Genomic DNA, 21243 nt, shown 5'->3' with positions numbered 1-21243 from the left:
AGTGTACAACTCAGACATTTTTGTATATTTACAGACTTGCATAACCATCACCACCAATTCCAGAATTTTGCTATCCTCCTCAACAGGAACCCCAGGCACCAGCATCTCCTCCACCCGCCTCAATGAAGAGTTCACATTGTTCTGTGGGTGTCTAATCATAGGATGCTGTGTCCTTTGGTATTAGGGTCATACTGGCTTCATAGAACAAGCTGAGGAGTGTCCCCTCCTCATCTAGTTTTTGGAAGACTTGGGAGTGTTGGTGTTTATTCTTCGTTAAATGATCTTTACAACTTCACCAGTGAAGCCACATGGCCCTGAGCCTTCCTTGTGGGAAGGTTTTTGATTAGTAATCAGTCTGTTCACTTGTTCTGTGGGCGCCCAATCAGATTGTCATTCCTTCTTGAGTCAGTTGGAGCCATTCGTGTCTTTCTAGGAATTTTCCATTTAATCTATAATTATTTTTTTAAATAAATCTTTATTGCTCAGATTATTACAGTTGTTCCTCTTTTCCCCCCCATAGCTCCCCTCCACCCAGTTTCCACCCCACCCTTTGCCCTTACCCACCCACTGTCCTCATCCATAGGTGTATGATTTTTGTCCAGTCTCTTGCCACACCCCCACACCCCTTTCCCCCCTGAGAATTGTCAGTCCACTCCCTTTCTATGCCCCTGATTCTATTATATTCACCAGTTTACTCTGTTCATCAGATTTTTTATTCACTTGATTTTTAGATTCACTTGTTGATAGATATGTATTTGTTGTTCATAATTTTTATCTTTACCTTTTTCTTCTTCCTCTTCTTAAAGAATACCTTTCAGCATTTCATATAATACTGGTTTGGTGGTGATGAACTTCTTTAGCTTTTTCTTATCAGTGAAGCTCTTTATCTGACCTTCAATTCTGAATGATAGCTTTACTGGATAAAGTAATCTTGGTTGTAGGTTCTTGGCATTCATCACTTTGAATATTTCTTGCCACTCCCTTCTGACCTGCAAAGTTTCTGTTGAGAAATCAGCTGACAATCGTATAGGAACTCCCTTGTAGGTAACTGACTTTCTTTCTCTTGCTGCTTTTAAGATTTTCTCTTTGTCTTTTGCCCTTGGCATTTTAATTATGATGTGTCTTGGTGTGGTCCTCTTTGGATTCCTTTTGTTTGGGGTTCTCTGTGCTTCCTGGACTTGTAAGTCTATTTCTTTCACCAGATAGGGGAAGTTTTCTGTCATTATTTCTTCAAATAGGTTTTCAATATCTTGCTCTCTCTCTTCGTCTGGCACCCCTATAATTCAGATGTTGGGACGCTTGAAGTTGTCCCACAGGCTCCTTACACTATCTTGATATTTTTGGATTCTTTTTTCATTTTGCTTTTCTGGTTGGGTGTTTTTTACTTCTTCATATTTCAAATCTTTGACTTGATTCTTGGGATCCTCTTGTCTGCTGTTGGATCTCTGTATATTATTCTTTACTTCAGTCAGTGTATGCTTAATTTCTAGTTGGTCCTTTTTCATATCCTCGAGGGTCTCACTAGACTTATTGAGGGTCTTACTAAATTTATCGGCAGTTTCTAGAAAATTCTTGAAAAACCTTATAACTGTGGTTTTGAACTCTACATCCAGTAGTTTACTTTCCTCCATTTCTGTCATTTGTGACCCGTTTCTTTGTCTCCACATTTTGGCTGCTTCCCTGTGTTGATAGAGTGGCTTTGTGTGCTAGGTGTCCTATAGGGCCCAGTGGCTCAGCCTCCCCAATTACCTGAGGTGGACACTTTTGGCGCACCCCTTTGTGGGCTGTGTGCACAGTCTTGTTGTAGTTAAGCCTTGATTGTTGTAGGTATCACTGGGAGGAATTGACCTCCAGGGCAAGTGTCTGTGAGAATCAGCTGTGTCTACAGTGGGAGAACTTCTGTTCTGACGACACCCTATTGGGCAAGACTTGCTTCCGTGGGGCTTTTGTGCTCACTGAGTCTGCCCCCTGAGTGTGTCCCTTATGGATCTGAGGAGTTGTAATCTGGATGGTCCCACTCTGACCACTGGGTACACAGGCCCTTGGATCTCTAAGGAGGTGCTAATTTAGCCTCTTCCTGAGGCTACCCAGCAGGAGCTATGGAGAGATCCACAGGTTCCTCTTCCTTGTTTGGGTTTTGGAGGTGCCCAGATGAGGCCCAGCTGTGAAGCAATGCAAGCTGCTGTGGGGCCTTGGGCCTTCTTTTGGATGTTCTGGGTCTTTCTGACCCAGCTGCAGTTTGTTAGGTAATTTTAGATCCCAAAGGGCCAGCCCATTCATATGCAAAAGTCTCTACACACAGCTTGGATGGGGCGGGGTCTCAGGGAATCAACAGGGTGGAGCAAGCAGCTATGGCTGATCCTCAGTCCTGCCCTAAGAGGACCTGCATCTCAGTGTCCCAGTAATCATTGCAAGCACCTTTGAGAGAAAGCTGCCCTCGAGTTCTGCCTGCTGCCAGACAGTCCAGTTTCTCCTGTATGAGTCTGGGTCCCCAGAGACTCGCCCAGAACTGGAGTCAGGGCCGTCGGGTGCTTGTGCCTCCCTCCTGATTGAAAAAGACATCGGCGTCCTCCATTGCTAGCCCTTTGCCAGCCCCTTTCCGTGCACGCTCGAGCCTCCGTACCTCTGCACTTTACTTCCTCAGCTCCTCTGAGTCTCAGTGCGCTTTTCTCTTTCCTTCTAGTTGTAGAATTTCCACTCAGCCAACCTTCCTGTGGTTCTGGATGATGTCCGTTTTGTCTTTTAGTTGTATTTTTGAAGTCGTTGTGCGAGGCAGCAATTTCAGGTGTTTACCTATGCCACCATCTTGGTTTCTCCTATAATTATTTTTATTTCTGTAAGATTGGTAGTAATATCCAGTCTTTCATTATTGATTTTAGTAATTTAAATTTTCTCTATTTTCATCTTGGTCAATCTAGCTAAAGATTTTTCAATTTTATTGATTCTTAGAAATAATCAACTTTTTCTTTGTTCATTTTCTCTATTGTTTTTCTAGTCTGTGTTTAATTCATTTTAACTCCAGGCTTTATTTATTTATTTATTTTTTTGTCATTTTTGCTTGATTTGGGTTACTTTGCTCTTTTTTGTCTAGTTTCTTAAGGTGGAACATATGGTTACTGATTTGAGGTCTTTCTTATTTTTAAATATAAGCATTTGCACATATAATTTCCTTCTAAGGACTACTTTAGCTGCAACTGGTAAGTTTTGGTATGTTAGATTTTTGTTCTATTATCTCAAAGAATTTTCTAATTTTCCTTGTGTTTTCTTCTTGAGCCACTGATTATTTTGGAGTATCTATTGATATAAAAGCCTAAGTGACTGAACAACTGAATGACCAGTCAACTGGTCACTGTGATGTGCACTGACCACCAGGGAACAGATGCTCAATGCACAAGATCGGGCTCCCTCCTGTCTGGATCGGGCCTGTGGGGACTGGGCCGAAACCCACTATCTGACATCCCCTGAGAGGTCCCAGATTGTGAGAGGGCACAGGCCGGGTCGAGGGACCCCCAGTGCACAAATCCATGCACTGGGCCTCTAGTGCTTTATAATTTCCACGTTTGTCAATTTTCCAAATTTTCTCCTCTTATGACTTCTTTTTTTTATGATTTCTGATTTCATTCTATTGTTTGAGTATATAACTTGTATAATTATGGTCCAGTGGCAGGTTTATAATGCCTCTGGGGTTAGTTGACCTACATTGTTGTTAAGTCCTTGCTGGTCTCCTGCACAACTGTTCTATTTCTCCTTTTAGTTCTGTCAGGTTTTGCCTCACGTGCTTTGATGGATGGTTTTCAGGTTCTCATAGATTTACTAGAGGCCTGATGCATGAAAATTCATGCACTGGAGGGGGGGGTCCCTCAGCCAAGCCTGCCCCCTCTCACAGTCTGGGAGCCCTCAGGGGTGGGAGGCGACCTGGCGATCAGTGGAAGGCAACGCCCCATCATACCTATGCTTGCCTGTGCCATCTGAGGCTTGCCTGTGCCTCAGGCTGGCCCTAGGTGGCTGGGGTGCTGAGGGGACTGGGGGTCTCTGGAGGCAGGCACGTGGAGCAGCTGGGCCAACCCCCAGGTGGGGCTGAGGGGACTGAGCACCACCATCTGTGGCTGTGGGCACCACCATCTTTGAAGGCATGACAGCCCATTAGCATATTCCCTCCTTATTGGCTGTGGGTGCTGCCATCTTTGTGACAGTGTGAGGGTCAATTAGTATATTCCCTCTTTATTAGATAGGATAGTTATTATATATTATAGGCGGGTTGATCTTGTTATCATTGTAAAGTCCAATAGTGAGAATTCTTTGAAAATTGGGATTTGAAAGACCTGCAACCATGTTTTGACCCTTACAGTGTCTGCTAAGCTTGTTTTATTGTTGCTTTTATGGAGGGAAGATTTTTTAGAGGTTCTGATTCTGGCATTCCCATTACCTCATTCCCCTTTTTCTTTTTATCTATTTATGTTTTATTTATTTTTGTTATTTTTAATAATTTTAATATTTTATTTTTTAATCCTCACCTGAGGATATGTTTTTTACTGATTTTGAGAGAGAAAGAGGGAGAGAGAGAGAGAGAGAGAGAGAGAGAGAGAGAGAGAGAGAAAGAGAGAGGAGAGAAATGTTTCTCAGACAGAGAAACATTGATGTGAGAGAGATATATCGATTGGCTGCCTCCCATATGTGCCCCTCCTGGGAATTGAACCCACAACCAAGATATGTGCCCTGACTGGGAATTGAACCTGCAATGCTTTGGTGCACAAGACAATGCTCCAGCAATTGAGCTCCCTGGCCAGGGCTCTTAAAAATTTTTTTTTAAACAATCATTCATTTGTTGGAGAATCTGGGCTGTGTGACCTGCAGCTTCCCAGGTTGGATTTTGCAGTGGCACACTCTCTGCATTTCAAAATGTTCTCATGTGAAGCTCACAGCATGGCCGCTGAGTGCAGAGCCCTGGTCTGACGCAGGTTTGGCCCCTTTGTAGGACTTCGGATGGTGCTGTGTCATTCTACGGAGGCACAATGTTTGGACTTTTAGGGTAAATCTACAATGCAGTCAAATTTAATTTCAAGCAGGGAGGCAATGTATATTTTAATTTTAAAAAAAGGGCAGAAGTTTTGCCCAGCTGGCATGGCTCAGTGGTTGGGCATTGACCTATGAACCAGGAGGTCACGGTTTGATTCCCTGTCAGGGCACATGCTCAGGTTTCAGGCTCGATCCCCAGTGGGGGGTGTGCTGGAGGCAGCCAATCAATGATTCTCTCTTATGATTGATGTTTCTATCTCTCTCTCCATCTCCCTTCCTTTCTTAAGTCAATAAAAAATATATTTTTTAGAAGTTTTATTCAACAAAGCCTAGGTCCTCTTAACTGGCTACTAAATATGAAAATTCAATATGTTGGTTTGTTAAATCTAGATCTTTAGGTCGAAGACCATCTATAACTATAATATCTAATACTATTTCAGTATAGTACATTAACTACCCATGAATGCTGGGTTAGAGTTGACCAGTAATAATCATAAAAGTTAATACTTATAAAGTGCTTATTTTGTTCTAAGTACCATTCCAATCTCTTTTGCGTGTTGTATATATTTTTACTTGCCTCTAGTTGGCCTGTGATAAGTTGCAAGTGTGAGTATACACAGTACATACATTTCCCTTCCTGTTCATGGACTGGAAGTGTATGTCCAATATCTCTAAGTCCCCAGGTTCAGCCTCTTTCTTTTGAAAGTCTGCACAGAAACCTGTGGTGGGCAAAATATTATTTTTCTCCTCAATTGTAGCTCTTCAAGAAGTGAAGAAGCAGGTATGGCAATTGTAACCATTTCACACATATGTGTGCATCCGTGTGCACGCCAGAGGGTGTGTCCACACAGTGCCATCCGTGCTCACCTAGTCCAGTGTCACTCCATGGCCTGAGAGTCCGTGAACTGAGCAACCCAACATGTGAGTTTTATTTTTACATGCAGTTATTCTAATGCATTAGTTCATGCTAATTTATTTTCCAAGGTGGTTGATTGAACCAATTTACATTCTCATCTGCAGTGCATGAGGGTTTCACTTTATTTGCCAACAAGTGGCACTGGACCTCTTATTTTTCCCATTTAGTAGATGTGAAAATATATCTCATTGTGTGTTTTTTTAATTAAACTTTTAATCTGGACATAATTATAGATTCACATGCAGTTGTAAGAAACAATACAAAGGATCCATGTACTCTTTACCAAGTTTCCCTCAATGATAACATCTAGCAAAGCTATAGTAAAATATCCCAGCCAGGAGGATCGTGTGGAGGCAAGGCCGGATCTGGTTCTGAGTTCCCACCACCTGTACTCGCGTGTGGGTGCACGGGAGTGTTAGTGCGAGTAGTTTTATCACACGTGTAGGTTTATGCCTACATCACAAGCTGAGAAGAACAGTTCCATCCCCACAGGACCCCATCTGCTGTCTTTATAACCACACCCACTTCCCCTCCATCCTTAAGCTCTGGCAACCACTAATTTGTTCTCTATTTCTATAATTTTTTTCATTTCAAGAATGTTATATGAATGGAATCATACAGTATATAACCATTGAGACTATTTTCCTCAGCACATTTCTCTGGAATTCATCTAAGTTGTATGTGTCTATAGTTCATTCTTTTTAATTGCTAAATAGCATTTTATTTAGTACCTGGTTTGCTTAATCATTTACCTATTGAAGATAATTTGTTTTGCTTCCAGTTTTTGACTATTACAAATAGAGCTGCTACGAACATTCATGTATAGGTTTTTATGTAAACACTAGAGGCTCAGTGCATAAATTTGTGCACAGGTGGGGTCCTGCCAGCCTGACCCCAATTGGCAAATTGGGTCCAGGCCTGTTGGGAGGAGGAGATGGCGGGAGGATGGCCAGCCAGCCCACCCCAATCATGGCCAATCAGGGCTGGACTGGCTGCGGGGAGGGGCTGCAGGCGATTGGCCAGCTGGCCCTGCCCCTGAAAGGGGTCAGGGGGGCTGATCAGGGGTCAGTGGCTGGGGTAGGGGCCATGGATGGTTGGCCAGCTGGCCCTGCCCCTGATTGGAGTGGGGGGGGGGGATCGGTGGCAGAGCTGACTAGGGGGAGAGGCTGCCGGCTGATTGGGGTGATGGGGGCCCATCGGGGGTGGGGCCAGCTGGGGGAGAGACTGAGGTGGTTGGCTGGCCAGTCCTGCCCTTGATCAGGGTGGGGGGGCTAATGTGGAGTGGGGCTCGGTGAGGGTAGGGGCTGCAGGAGGTTGGCTGGCTGGTCCCACCCCCTATTGGGATTGGGTGGCAATCAGGGGTGGGGTGGGATGGGCCAGCCAGGGGGAAGGGCCGAGGGGGGGTTGACTAGCTGCCCTGCCATTGATCAGGGTGAGAGAGGTCAATAAGGGGCGGGGCCAGCTGGGGGGAGGGGCTGAGGGAGGTTGGCCCGTGGGCCCACGCCCTGATTGGGCAGGTTTGCTGGCTGCAGTGGGAGTCATAGCGACCCGTCGTTCTGATCATTATGGTGTTCTGGTCGCTGGCTTTTTATATATAGATGAATTACTATTTCTTTAGGGCAGTGGTTCTCAACCTTCCTAATGCCGCGACCCTTTAATGCAGTTCCTCATGTTGTGGTGACCCCCAACCATAAAATTATTTTCATTGCTTCTTCATAACTGTCATTTTGCTACTGTTATGAATCATAATGTAAATATCTGATATGCAGGATGTATCTTCATTGTTACAAATTGAACATAATTAAAGCATAGTGATTAATCACAAAAACGATATGTAATTATATATGTGTTTTCCGATGGTCTTAGGTAACCCCTGTGAAAGGGTCGTTCGACCCCCAAAGGGGTCGCGACCCACAGGTTCAGAACCGCTGCTTTGGGGTAAATGCACAAAGTGTGATTGCTGGATTGAATGCTAATTGCATGCTGAGTTCTGTAAGAAACTGCCACCATGCTGTGCAGGTAGCCGCGCCATCGCATGTTCTCATCAGCCAGGCCTGAGGGCCCAGCGTCTCGCATCCTCCCCTCACTGGTGTCTCGGTTCTTTCTGTTGGTCATTCTGGTAGGTGTGGGGGGCATCTGGTCATTCTCTAATGGCTAGTAGTCTTCAACATCTTTTCCCACACTTTTTTATAATTTGCATACTCTCTTTGATGCAATATCTGTTCATGTTCTTTGCCCATTTCCTAAATGGATTATTTGTTTTATTATTGATGAGTTTTGAGAGTTTTTAATGTATTCCATTTATGTGTACTTTGTCAGGTATGGGGTTTTCAAATATTTTCTCCCAGTCTATAGCTTTTAACAGTGTCTTTCTCAGAGCAAAAGTTTTTAATTTTGATAAGGTCCAATTTGTCAATTTTTTCTTTAGAAAGTGTGCTTTCCGTGTCATTTAAGAACAGTTTGCCTAGTCCTAGATCCTGAATTGAGATAATGCTCTGGAGAATGGCGGGTTACATCTGTATTTATACAAAGCAATCAAAGGAAAGGGACGGAGGTGGGTTACATGAAATCCATTGGTGATAGGTTAAGGAGGAGGGATAAAGCAAAGCGGGGAAACCTCTGGGATAGGGTAAAAGTGAAATGATGGACATGTGCTTCTCTTACACAGATGGGCACAGGATAGTTTTACATAATTAACAGTTGACAATTAACTTGATAACAATAACAATGAGGGAATGTCCTGGTGCCATTTCTTGTGCCCTGAGGGGTCCAGAAAAAAGGGAAGTTATAAGTTACCCAGTCATTTCACCGATATGTTATCTGAGAGGCAAAAAGACAAATGGGCTCAGTAAAGATCTAAGTTGATCTTTGTCAGGGAAAATACTGGCCTAGGACATGACTACCCACCATAACCTGTTTGTAGTTAAATATTTAACCTTCAGACCATCTTTTGTGGTTATTTTAGGTTTCTGAGTTTGTACAACTGCCTTGCAAGGCCTTCCCTGAACTCGTCAGGTTAGCATATGGCCCCTTTCGTTTACAGGCTCTTCCCTTGTGTCCAATAAACACACATGCACACACACACGCATGCATGCAAACAGGCCCCCGCCGAAATACAGCTGTGCGATGATGGGAGGGAAGCCTAGAGTGAGAGGATTCCTTCTGTAGGAACGAAGACCGGTTCTGCTTTCCTGTAGAGCCCCCCTATCCCCCCACTGCCCCTGCCTAATTGGTTGCTTTTCCACAATCACCTCTCTGCTCAACCCAGCGTGGGAAGCATTGAGGCAGTAAGGATGTAGTATGCTTTGATATTCTGGAGCCACACACCTCTGACCCAGGACAGTGCTGTTTTAATTCTTCGAGGATTGGCGAGAGTTGGCAATGGGCTAATGAGTTCATTCACCCGTTTTGGAGATGTGTCTTTCTATCTGAGCATGTTTTTCTCTGAGGCTCTGCAGCCATTACAGAGAGATCTAGTTTACAGGGAGCCTAGAGCTGAGGAGGGTCATTTCTGAGAGTCCTAAGGGCTCACATGTATGGAAAAGACACGTGGATCTGAGAAGGCCTCATTCTCCATTCACTCCCCTGGGAATGGCACCTCCCTCCAGCAAAGCAGCCTGGCGCTTCCCTGTGAGTCTGCACCTTTCCAAACACGGCCTCGCTGTTCCTTCTAGTGGCTTCCTCTCTTCAGGCGGGTGCTGGTGACCATTAGAAACAGGACCATCAGGCGGTGCTGGAACCAAATCCAACCTTGCACGTGGCGGCTGGAGAGGAAGAGACCTGGCTCCTGTATCCCAGGCAGCGGGGGTCCAGTTTCCCAGAGAAGGGAGCCAGCGAGGGGCGAGGGGCGCACCTGGCAGAGGCCGCTCTCTGCAGCAGCTCATGCCCAGCCCGCAGGGGCGCCATTCGCATGCTCATTTGTGCAATCATCCATCCATTCACTTAGCCCGTGAATGGGAATTCTCTTATTGATTTATTTCTCACTCACTGAGAGCCTGTTAGCCAGCCAGCCTCTGATGAGCAGGTCCGGGGCGTAGCTCTGCCAGAGGAGGACATCTGGTCGCTCTTGTCCCTGGCTACAGAGCGGCTCCTGGGGACCCCTGTGAGGGTAAGGGGGTGTGTTTGGGACATCAGAGTGGCGGGTGTGGGGTGCGGGGTGGTGGATGTGAAGCTTCCCAAACAAACACATTTCCAGGTGCTGCTTCTTGATCAGCCCGAGAATGACAGTGATTACGACCTGCAACCCGCGGCCCCCTTCCTCCACTCCCCCCGGAGCTGCACTGGGAGGGCAAGCTGTCTGGGACCCATGGCCCCGGGCAAGTTGGAAGAAAGGCATTGCAGTTTTTCTGGGCACGGTGGCTGGGGAGAGTGGTGGCCTCTTCCACCACTTGGGCATGCGGGCATCACCAGAGACAGGAGGCGGGGCAGCCCCTGCGGGATGCTATGCAGCTTGTGGCCCATCAGGAGCTGGAACCCACACACTCCTGGTCTAAACAGGGAAGGGTAATGCCAAGAATGATTCAACTCCATTAGCATAGCCACTGTAAGGTATGAGGAAACCCTACACAGCCCCCTAGGGCTGAGGGCAGTCCCAGTGGGGGACACACTTTGGGGGAAGTCTGCTTGCCAGGCTGGGACCTGGGTCTGTGCTGCTGTGCCTGGGATAGTTGGCCTGGACAGGCAGGGGCACAGACCATAGCCAATCGGCCTCTGGGTGGCGGCGGGTGCAGGCGAGCTGCAGCTCCGGAGCTGTTGCGGGTGGGAGGCCTGGAGCCGCAGCGTCTGTGTGACTACTTGGCAAGGCCGGCCAGGAGGTGGCAGAGGGACCGGTGTCCTGGGCGATGTTGGTGCAAAGCATCACCAGGTGTCCTCTCACACGCACCTCTGACCCTGAGAAACAGCAGTGTCTCTCCAGCGCCCTCTACCGAGAAAGCTGCATGTTGCACTCGCTGTAAAGGTGAGATGCTTGAGGGACCCAGCAGGCACTGAACGATGGATTTTAGTTAAGAGACAAATGGACAACTAAGACAAGCATTGAATTCCCACTCAGAGGTTTGGGGGCTGCAGGCCCGCAGTGGATCGTACCCCACAGGCATGATCACACATGCACAGTCCGGGAGAAGGGTGCCAGCACAGGGAGAGGAAGGGAGGCTGTGCACCTGCATCTAAAGCTCCATCATCTCCCCGAGTCCTCACTCCCTCCTCCCTGCCCTGGAGGTCTGATGCAGGGCTCCGGGACCCCAGAAAACCAGCTGCCTGGCCCCTGGCCTGGCTCCCGGGAAGTCGGGCTTGCCCTCGAGACACTTGGCCACTACGAATTCGGAGGCAGGTTAGTTTCCTGGCCACAGCGGTCGGCACCTCTGTAGCACATGCTGTGTGCATGCGCGCATCCTGGTCGCATTTGCTCCATTCCGTGTTTGCCGGGGCCAGCCCTCAGCCCATCCCAGTGGGGCTGCTGGAAGGCCTCCCCCGGGCACTCCCCCGCTGGCCAGCCAGGCAGTGGCCCGGTCTCTACACCCCGCTCTGCCTGGCTTTCAGGCTCTGCGGACTACGTGGTCTGCCCCTGGCCGACCTTGCTTTCTGGGTTTGAAAGTCTTTCTTTCCTTGGCCATGCATCTCACATAGAGGCCGCTCCTTTCAAGGCCCCTGAACTGCTACGGCGACAGAGCAACAGCGAGCAGCCTGATGCCCCTCAGGTAAGGCACATGGTGTCTCCTCTGGGGGAGGCCAGGCCCTGGCCATCCCCAGCTCCCAGATCCCAGTTCCCAGCCCCCAGCTCCCAGCTCCCAGCTCAGCTGGAGGAGCTCAGAGGCAGAATGTGTTTAAAGAGTGTTATTCCCAGGCTTTCCTGCCATCAGTTTATTAGCTCTTAAATGAGACTAAGTCAACATCTCTGTGTCCTGATGTCTATATTTGTAAAGTGGGGTTGATGTGACTGAATCCATTCATTTATTACGAATGTTCAAGAAGTGCTGCGCAAGCTGTGGGTGACCGGTCTGCACTGGAACCACTGCAGCATGTAGCAAACCCTAAGAAGGACTCAGCAAGTCCTCAAGGCGGAGCTTATCTAGAGCATGAGTAAAATTGATTTAGCTGTAAGGTTTATTTTGTACTAGAGGCCCAGTGCAAGAAATTCGTGCACTTGGGGGGGGTGGTGGGGGGGATGTCCCTCAGCCTGGCCTGTGCCCTCTTGCAGTCCAGGAGCCCTTGGGGGATGTCCGACTGATGGCTTAGGCCTGCAGGGAGTGGGCCTAAGCTGTCAGTCGGACATCCTTAGTGCTGCTGCAGAAGTGGAAGAGGTTCCCGCCACCACTGCTGTGCTTGCCAGCCCTGAGCCCGGCTTCTGCCTAAATAGTGCTCCCCTTGTGGGAGTGCTGACTACCAGGGGGCAGCTCCTGCATTGAGTGTCTGCCCCCTGGTGGTCAGTGCACATCATTGCAACCGTTGTTCCACCATTGGGCCGTGATGACCTTTGTCTTGCCCTGGATGCATTTCTGCGTCTGAACAGCCAGAAGCTCTCGCAGGCATCAGTTTTGATTTAAAAAAGAAGAAAATCTGAGGAGAGCATGATGTGAGGCAGGTGCGCAGCACTGAGCAGGGCACAGTGGGTGTTGAATTGAGGGTTCTGTCCCTTTGTCCTGTCCTTTTGTGGGAAAAGGCAGATCTGGATTCCGCTCTTCGTAGGTGCATTCTGAGGGAGGTGCATTCTGGGATCAGAGAATCAGGCCTTGATGTCTCCCAGGGCTGGCGTCTGGGCCCACATGTCTCCATGTGAGGCCACACAGTGAAAGCATCAGAGTCCCATTGGCAGTGGCCCTGGCTCTGTCACCCACAGGCAGTGCCCAGATTCCATGTCCCTACACCCTTTCCTGTACTGCCAGGATCCCTTGGGTGAGTGCCTGGACTCCTGTGTCTGTCACAGACGTGGGTGCCTCCCAGATTCCCTCTATTGGGTCTCCTGGGAGGTGCTCCACCCACAGCATGCTACCACCTACCCTCTGGACTCGGCTAAGAGGCTGCATCCTGAGTCGCGGAGCTGGTCTCAGCGGCCACAGCAGGGCCTGCTGATGAAACCTGAACATGCACGGAGCTAGTTTTCCACATTGAACCTTCACCAACAGACAGTGAGAGGCGGGCGGGGCTGCGAAGGGGCACGCTCCCTTCCTGCTGCCCTGCTGGACGCTTTGAGCTGGGCAGGTCGTGCAGGCCTCCCAGAGGAATCCTGAGTGCCAGGTGGCTGGCGGGATCGCCCTGCACCTCACATCGGTCTTTGTCTTCCTTTCCCCTTTCTTCCCTTTGCCCTGGGTTACTGCTCCTGAGGGCAATGTCAGCATTTCATCCTTGTCTCAGGCTCTGCTTTCTGCAGCACCTGAGCTAAGACCGATCGTGAGTGCTCCTGGGCCTTCCCTGACGAGGAATAGACAGGACCCCCTGACTGAGTGACTTGTGAAGTCTAGTCACTGCTCAGAGCCTCTTGGAGCTGAGCTGAGCTGGAGAAGAGCTGCCCGCTCCCTCCTGCACATGCTCCTCCAGGCAGGGGGCGAGGGCTCCAAGAGTCCCCTTGCTACAGGAGGAGGCCGAGCTAAGACTGGGCCAGTGCCGAGAGTCAGGCCAGGAAGATGGGGTGTGCTTGAACTGGGGGAGGGTCAGTGTGGGAGGACAGAGTCCTGAATGAACCAAACAGCAATTCTGGTTGGTGTTTAACTCTCTGGGCTTATGAAACACAGCACATGGTAATGTGGCTTAAGGTGGCAGAGCCACCAGCCCCAAACCCTGTTTATTAGGCCAAGAGGCAGGGTTACCTGGTCGTCTTCTCTCACAGCTTCCCTACCAGTCAGCTCTGTTAATTGCTGTTCTCCACCATTCACCTCAGGTTCCTCTCTTCACCCAACTTACCTTGGGTCCTGTGTGTGCGCAGAGGGCAGGGTGGGGGGTGGGCAACGAGGACGGTGGTCCCAGGAGATGCTGTGTCCAGAATCCTCCCCAGTCCTGGGCCCTATTCTGAGGTTGGGAGGATGTACCCTGCCTCCTTCTCTCAGCTCTAACCAGCACATTCCCTCACTGCTTGGAGCATTAGTCCCAGGTGCAGGAAGAAGGTGTGGGCAGGTGTCTAACTATAAGTCACTCATGCCACCCTCACCCCATCCCATGCTCGTGGCAGACATCACCAGCTGACCATGGTGCCCTTCCCCAGGACCCAGGACCCTTCAGATCCTCTCCCACCTGCTTCAGGTGGGGTCTACCAGAGGGCTGGGTTTGGGTTTGGGATGAAGTCAGTTGTCATTTGGCCCTAGGCCTTGCCGAGGAAGCTTTAGGCCAGAGCCCCTGGAACCCCAGTGAGGTACCGAGGTGGGCGGTGCCAGTCACTGCTCTGGCATCTGTGCTCAGGATCATTTCTCTGGGAATGAGGTGCAGCTTGTGAGCTTCCTGGCAGGTGCTAGTCACACTCATCGGGGGTGTTGGCTGGTGTAAGGGTTTTAAACAAAGCACAGAGCTAATCGGCACATGTGACACTGGACAGGTGCCCTTAACCTAGAGGTACCCAAACCCATGCCAAGCCCATTTGTATTTAACTCAGTGGATTGGTCAAGTAACCACGCATTTTACACCAAGTTTTGTTAATTCAATGTCTCCCTTCCCCGGTCCCAAAAATCACTTCCTTAAAAGAGAGATCTTATGGGGAATGTGCTTTGTCAGTTATACTAGAAGCCCAATAATAATAATAATAATAATAATAATAATGATAGGGCACTTATTGAAGACAGTATGATCCAGAAGTGATAAGTCGAGTGGCTCAGGACAGGGACTCTGGCCATTGGCTTTAAGGCTAGGCTTTAGGTCTTACTTGGGCAAGTCCCCTAACTTGCTTTGCTTTAGTTTCCTTCTGTGCAAAACGGGGACAATTAACATACTTACCTCACAGGATTGCGGTGAGAACTAAATACGTCGATGTAAATAAAAGACTTAGAGCAAGTGCTCTCTGCCCAACAATATCGATAATTATTATTGCCATCTCCAGGTACTCTTACTCCTCAGGAGTCCCCGGGCAGAATAATCACTTTAAAGACCAGGAAACTGAGGCCCAGAGGAGTCAGGCGATGCTTTTCACTGAACCACGCTGCTTCTGACAACAAATGATGCTTTGAAATCAGGCTGAGTCCAGTGTGTCCTGTACACATGGCTTTGGCTACAGGACACAGTGGCTGAAGCTCAGATATGGGTGTTTACTTAATGAGACGCCTGGGGATGGGTCAGCAGCTCAGTGTGTCTTCAGGAGCCCAGGCTGTGTGTTTCCACTCTCTTCTCTGGCTCTCTGTTCTTCTGCTTGTTGCCTCGTGGTCATAAGACGGGGGCGGTGAGTCCATGTATGACACCATCTTCAAGGCAGGAATGTGGAGGAAAGAGTGGGTCAGTCGCTGGTGTTCTATTGTCAGTAAAGCAGAAGGTTTCTCAGAAGCTCTCTAGACTCGCCTTTGTCTTTTGTCAGAATTGAGTGTCACGGTCACTATGGCGTTTAGCCACTAGAGCTGGAGCCCACATTTTAAGAGAGTTGCAGAGGGTTGTTGTTTACACAGTGGAGGTGGAGTTGTTTTTATTGACCTGTGACATGCCGTCTAAGTAAACCAGTGAGCTTGCTCGGGGGTGCACCTGGGCTTCCCCCACTGCCCGCTCCCGGTCAGGTGCTGGCCTAGGGCCCTCCCATTCAGACATTTGAGAGCCGTTTAGCTGGGGCCTCCTGGGTAAGTCACTCAAAAGTGACCAGTCTGGGGTCTGGATATCAACCCACTTGGGAGGGTTTGCCAGCCACGCTGTAGCCGGGACCTGGCATTCCCTGGGGAAGTGACCCTCAGGGAAGGGTGAGTGGCCGTCGGAGTCCAATTCGGCTGCAAAGATATAGGCACGGGGCCCAGATGAGGTTGCTTGAGTTTTTTCAGTTTTAGGTTTTGGCACTTGTGTATTTCTTTACCAAGACCTGGTACTTTTTATTATCAAGAGCCTCTTGTGCCCCCTCCGCTGTGTGGGCAGGAAACGTGGGGACAATTAGTTGGCTTATGCTTTAGGAGGCCATTTCTCACAATCATTATATCGATTCCTGCCTCCCCCCCCCTTTTTTTCTTGAAGTTGTGCTCCCCTGCAATGTTTTAAGCACTTAATTTTGCTTTTATATTGTTAATTGTTTTTTATTAAATCAAACAATTAATAAAACATTTTGCTAACCTGGAATTAATATGTTTTATTGAAATCCGACACTGGTGCTGCGTGGTGACGGCTGTTTGAACTTCCACGGACACCTCCTTCCCTCTCCCCAGCGATGTCCTGCAGGACTCCTGGGCCAGGCAGCCTGCCAGGAGTTCTCAGCTTGAGGGCGGAGCATGGAGAAGGGGGCTGGCGAGCAGGCCTGGGCTGTCAGCGGGAGGCACTGGGTGAGGGGGAGTGGCAGGGCACCCGGGGCTGGGCCGAGGGGAGGTGCCAGGAGGGAGCAGGGCTGGAGACAGTGGCGGCTGGTCCCCTCCCTCCAGAGGGGCCCCAGTGCAGACTCAACAGGAGCTGAAGTCCTGAGCCTGGCCTGACGGAGGTTTCCAGCTGGCAGCATTACGGTCAAAAGGCAAATGAGGCTCCACTTATTCCCTCTCAGTCAGCTCAGCTGCTGAAACAAAATATTGTTCACAGGCCTGAACGTCAGATGCTTATTTCTCACAGTTCTGGAGGTGGCGTCCAAGGCCAGGGCCTGACCAGCCAGGGGTGGGATCGCTTCCTGCCGGCAGCCAGTGGCCTTCTCAGTGTGCCCACACACAGCAGAGGGAGCTCTGGTCCTCCCCCTTCTCCTTACATCAATCCCTCCATGAGGGCCACCCTTAGGATCTTTGCTGGGCTCTGGGGGGTATGAAGATGAACTAGTTAAGTGTGTGCATTGCAGTGTGGTCCTAATCTAAGGTCCCTCTTAAAAATAGTAATTTACTAATTTACTGAGTTATCATGATCATCATCATCAGCAGCAGCAGCCAACCTTTATTAAGAGGCCTTGTGTACCTGCCACGACCTAGACATTTTCCAATGTTAACTCACCAAAGCATCAAAACAAAATGCACGGTTGATACTCACATTTTCTAGAAGAGACTCATGTGGCAAGAAAGTGGTAAAATCTAAATTTGAGCCCAGGTGCATTTGACTCCAAGGCCAGACCCAGATCCAGGGGGAGAGTGAGTCCCCCTGTCCCTGAGGCTTTGAAATCTTGCCGTCTGTTGCATTGGTTCCGAAAGGGTCATGGGCCTGCCCTACACCAGTCCCTGTGCACGGAGATGCTATGCACTGATTGGCTGGTCTTGAGTGGCGTGGCCACCCTGCAACCAGGGGTAGAGCTTACACTCAGCAAGATGCCTTGCCCCGTGCTGCTGCATTAGGGGGCCTTGCCCTGTGCTGCTGCATTGGGGGTCTTGACCTGTGCTGCATTGGGGGCCTTGCCCTGTGCTGCTGCATTGGGGGTCTTGACCTGTGCTGCATTGGGGGCCTTGCCCTGTGCTGCTGCATTGGGGGCCTTGCCCTGTGCTGCTGCATTGGGGGGCCTTGCCCTGTGCTGCTGCATTGGGGGGCCTTGCCCTGTGCTGCTGCACTGGGGGGCCTTGCCCTGTGCTGCTGCATTGGGGGCCTTGCCCTGTGCTGCTGCATTGGGGGCCTTGCCCTGTGCTGCTACATTGGGGGGCCTTGCCCTGTGCTGCTGCATTGGGGGGCCTTGCCCTGTGCTGCTACATTGGGGGGCCTTGCCCTGTGCTGCTGCATTGGGGGCCTTGCCCTGTGCTGCTACATTGGGGGCCTTGCCCTGTGCTGCTGCATTGGGGGGCCTTGCCCTGTGCTGCTGCATTGGGGGGCCTTGCCCTGTGCTGCTGCGCTGGGGGCCTTGCCCTGTGCTGCTGCATTGGGGGCCTTGCCCTGTGCTGCTGCATTGGGGGGCCTTGCCCTGTGCTGCTGCATTGGGGGGCCTTGCCCTGTGCTGCTGCATTGGGGGGCCTTGCCCTGTGCTGCTGCATTGGGGGCCTTGCCCTGTGCTGCTGCGCTGGGGGCCTTGCCCTGTGCTGCTGCATTGGGGGCCTTGCCCTGTGCTGCTGCGCTGGGGGGCCTTGCCCTGTGCTGCTGTATTGGGGGCCTTGCCCTGTGCTGCTGCATTGGGGGCCTTGCCCTGTGCTGCTGCGCTGGGGGGCCTTGCCCTGTGCTGCTGTATTGGGGGCCTTGCCCTGTGCTGCTGCATTGGGGGCCTTGCCCTGTGCTGCTGTATTGGGGGCCTTGCCCTGTGCTGCTGTATTGGGGGCCTTGCCCTGTGCTGCTGCGCTGGGGGGCCTTGCCCTGTGCTGCATTGGGGGCCTTGCCCTGTGCTGCTGCATTGGGGGCCTTGCCCTGTGCTGCATTGGGGGGCCTTGCCCTGTGCTGCTGTATTGGGGGCCTTGCCCTGTGCTGCTGCGCTGGGGGGCCTTGCCCTGTGCTGCATTGGGGGGCCTTGCCCTGTGCTGCTGCATTGGGGGGCCTTGCCCTGTGCTGCTGCATTGGGGGGCCTTGCCCTGTGCTGCTACATTGGGGGGCCTTGCCCTGTGCTGCTGCATTGGGGGGCCTTGCCCTGTGCTGCTGCGCTGGGGGGCCTTGCCCTGTGCTGCATTGGGGGGCCTTGCCCTGTGCTGCTGCATTGGGGGCCTTGCCCTGTGCTGCTGTATTGGGGGCCTTGCCCTGTGCTGCTGCGCTGGGGGGCCTTGCCCTGTGCTGCTGCGCTGGGGGCCTTGCCCTGTGCTGCTGCATTGGGGGGCCTTGCCCTGTGCTGCTGCATTGGGGGGCCTTGCCCTGTGCTGCTGCATTGGGGGGCCTTGCCCTGTGCTGCTGCATTGGGGGGCCTTGCCCTGTGCTGCTGCGCTGGGGGCCTTGGGAGGTGAAGGGCTCTGACAGAGAGGCTCTAAGCCAGGGGCCCAGTGAAGCAGTTGACATCCTTATTGCAGCCTCCGGTCCGATCCAGTGTGTGGCCACGTGGACAGGGGAGGTGGCTTCCAGCCGCTGTGCTAGTCCATCCTTACAGGCTCCACGGAGCAGAATGGGCCCTGTTTTGGAGTCAGACGGAACTGGGTCCCAACCCTGCCTCTTTCCGTTAGTCGCTACGTGCGTGACTTTGGGCACGTTATCTCTCTGAACTTCAGCTTCTCATCTGCAAAATGGAAACAATAGCAGGTCCCTGCAAAGCCCCGTAAAGGCGGCAGTGGTTCTGCATGTATGACCCCCGCATGTAGCAACTGCTATTTGCAAACGTCCTTCGCCCCCGGAGTTAGGAGTGCTCTCTACAAAACCACACGAAGGCCCAGCTTTCAGCCTCGGGATTCGGGTGTGGGATGTAAAACAGACCTTAACTCTGGAGTTGGTGGACACTGTGGGCCAGGTCCCCTGAAGGCAGCTGGGAGCCAGAGTAGACTCAGCCCAGATCCTTCTGATGGGCTCACTTGTCCCAAGGCTCAGCGGCCCAGACCTGTCTGTGGGTGGCCCATTGGTGCCTCCCTGTGCCTGTCCAGTTTCTGACTAACCTCACCCAGCCCCTACCTTATTGATCTCACCCTCCAGCTCTGTCTCCTCTCCCAGGCCCTGCCCAACCTCAACCTCTCCCACTGCCCTGGGGTCAGAGTCGTTCTGAGAACTCGGATGCTCCCACGTGGCCCCCAAAGGCAGACCTCTTCCCTTGTGCGGTGTGTGGAAAGGCAGAGGGTTACACCAGCATTCATTTGTGCGCCCGCTCGCTCATACTGTCTATGGGGGCCTGCTCTGCGCCCGGCATCCTCTAAGCCTGTGTCAACCCTGCGGAGCCAGTGCAATTCCCATCTGCAGTTGAGAAACATTCTGCGTGTGAGGGAGGGGAGCTGGTGAGAGCCCCGCGAGGACCCCTTCTTGGCCTGGCTTCCCTGCGCTGCAGCCTCTGTGGTGGGCAGGTCAGAGGGCACGGGGAGACTCAGGGAGAGCGCCGCCCTGCGAGTGTCAGCGGCGCCGAGACCAGAAGGCTGCCTGTCCAGAGCGCGGCGGGTATTCCCCCGCGGCTGCAGGGCTGTGGGCTGGCGGCACTGCCCGTGGGCCCAGGAGGACCTAGTGTGCCCTCCTAAGGGGCTTGCATTTTGTTTGATAAACGGTTCTGGTGATTATTTTCAAATAATTTGAAAATCACTGTAGTGAAAGATTGGGAGCACGGCTGAATTCTAAACAGGGAAGTGACATGATTACATTTGCATTTTAAAAAGAGACAAAGACAATTTGGTATAAAAATACATCTTGTAAATCACATCATTGCAGCAGAACAGCCTTCCCCTGGGCGCCTCCCCTGTAGCCGTGTCACGTGCGGAGAGGAGCCGGTGTGAACACTGCCAGGCTGCATCCTGCTCTCTCACCCGATGGCCTGTGTCTTCTGCAGTCGCCTGGTGACCATTTGGGACAGCTCTGTGTGACCCTCAGGGCCGGATCCCACTGGCTGGCTGGTAAGAATGCTGGGCATCACCTAGAGGTGCCATCGAAGTGGTCACTGCTATTGTGATTCCAGTTTCTGATCTTTCCTCTTAATCAATGACATGGAAACTCATGCTGCTGCTGGAGCTGTCTCAGTGCATGCGGACGTCTCCTCTGGGACATGTTCCTGGCAATGAGATGCTGGGTTAAAGGTCAGAAATACTTACAAAAAGTTTAATAGTTTTCAGTTCACAGCAATGGGAGGAAGGTACAGAGAGTTCCCAAATACCGCCTATCCCCCTCCCCCAGGCTCCCCGTTTCCGCATCCCCCGCAGAGTGGTACATTTGTTACTCTGATGGGTCTACACAGACACACCATAATCACCCTAAGACCACAGTTTACTGTCGGGTTCCCTGTTGCTGTTGCATGTTCTATGGGTTTGGACAAGTTTATAATGACAGCTATCTAGGGCCACAGGATCCTACAGAGTAGTTCCACGGCCCTGAAAGTCCTCTATGCCCCTCCTATCCATCCCTCCTCCTCCCACAACCCCTGGTAACCATTGATCTTCTCACATCTGTATGGTTTTGCCCTTTCCAGAATGCCCTATAGTTGGAGCCCTGCGGTACTTGGCTGCTTTTACTTGCTCATATGCATTTACTGTCCTGCATGTCTTTTCATGGCTGGTAGCTCATCTCCTCTTAGCTGATGGACAGTTTATTCATCCCTCCCCCTGAAGGACATCTTTGCTTCAGGTTTTGGCAATTGCGAATAAAGTGCTGTACACATCTACATGCAGGTGTCTGTGTGAACAGATGTTGTTACCTCCCGGGGAGCATGATGCTGGATCGTACGG

The 21243-nt window shown here is 51.1% G+C and overlaps 1 protein-coding gene across 1 annotated transcript in view; it reads left to right on the top strand.

The window, feature by feature from the left end:
* Positions 1-9523: 9523 nt before the first annotated feature.
* FRMPD2 (FERM and PDZ domain containing 2) overlaps positions 9524-21243 on the top strand; it is a gene marked incomplete at both ends in the record, with an annotated part of 157706 nt that continues 145986 nt past the window's right edge. Inside the window, 4 exon segments of the mRNA XM_081105184.1 lie at positions 9524-9562; positions 9957-10040; positions 11177-11261; positions 11471-11628. Coding sequence (XP_080961310.1) covers positions 9524-9562; positions 9957-10040; positions 11177-11261; positions 11471-11628 — 366 coding nt within the window.

This window comes from Myotis nattereri (genome assembly GCF_964212035.1).
Source record: "Myotis nattereri genome assembly, chromosome: 13".
Taxonomy (NCBI): Eukaryota; Metazoa; Chordata; class Mammalia; order Chiroptera; family Vespertilionidae; genus Myotis; species Myotis nattereri.
The sequence above is the reverse complement of the archived record's forward strand: the minus strand, read 5'-3'. Positions and strand labels throughout refer to the sequence as shown.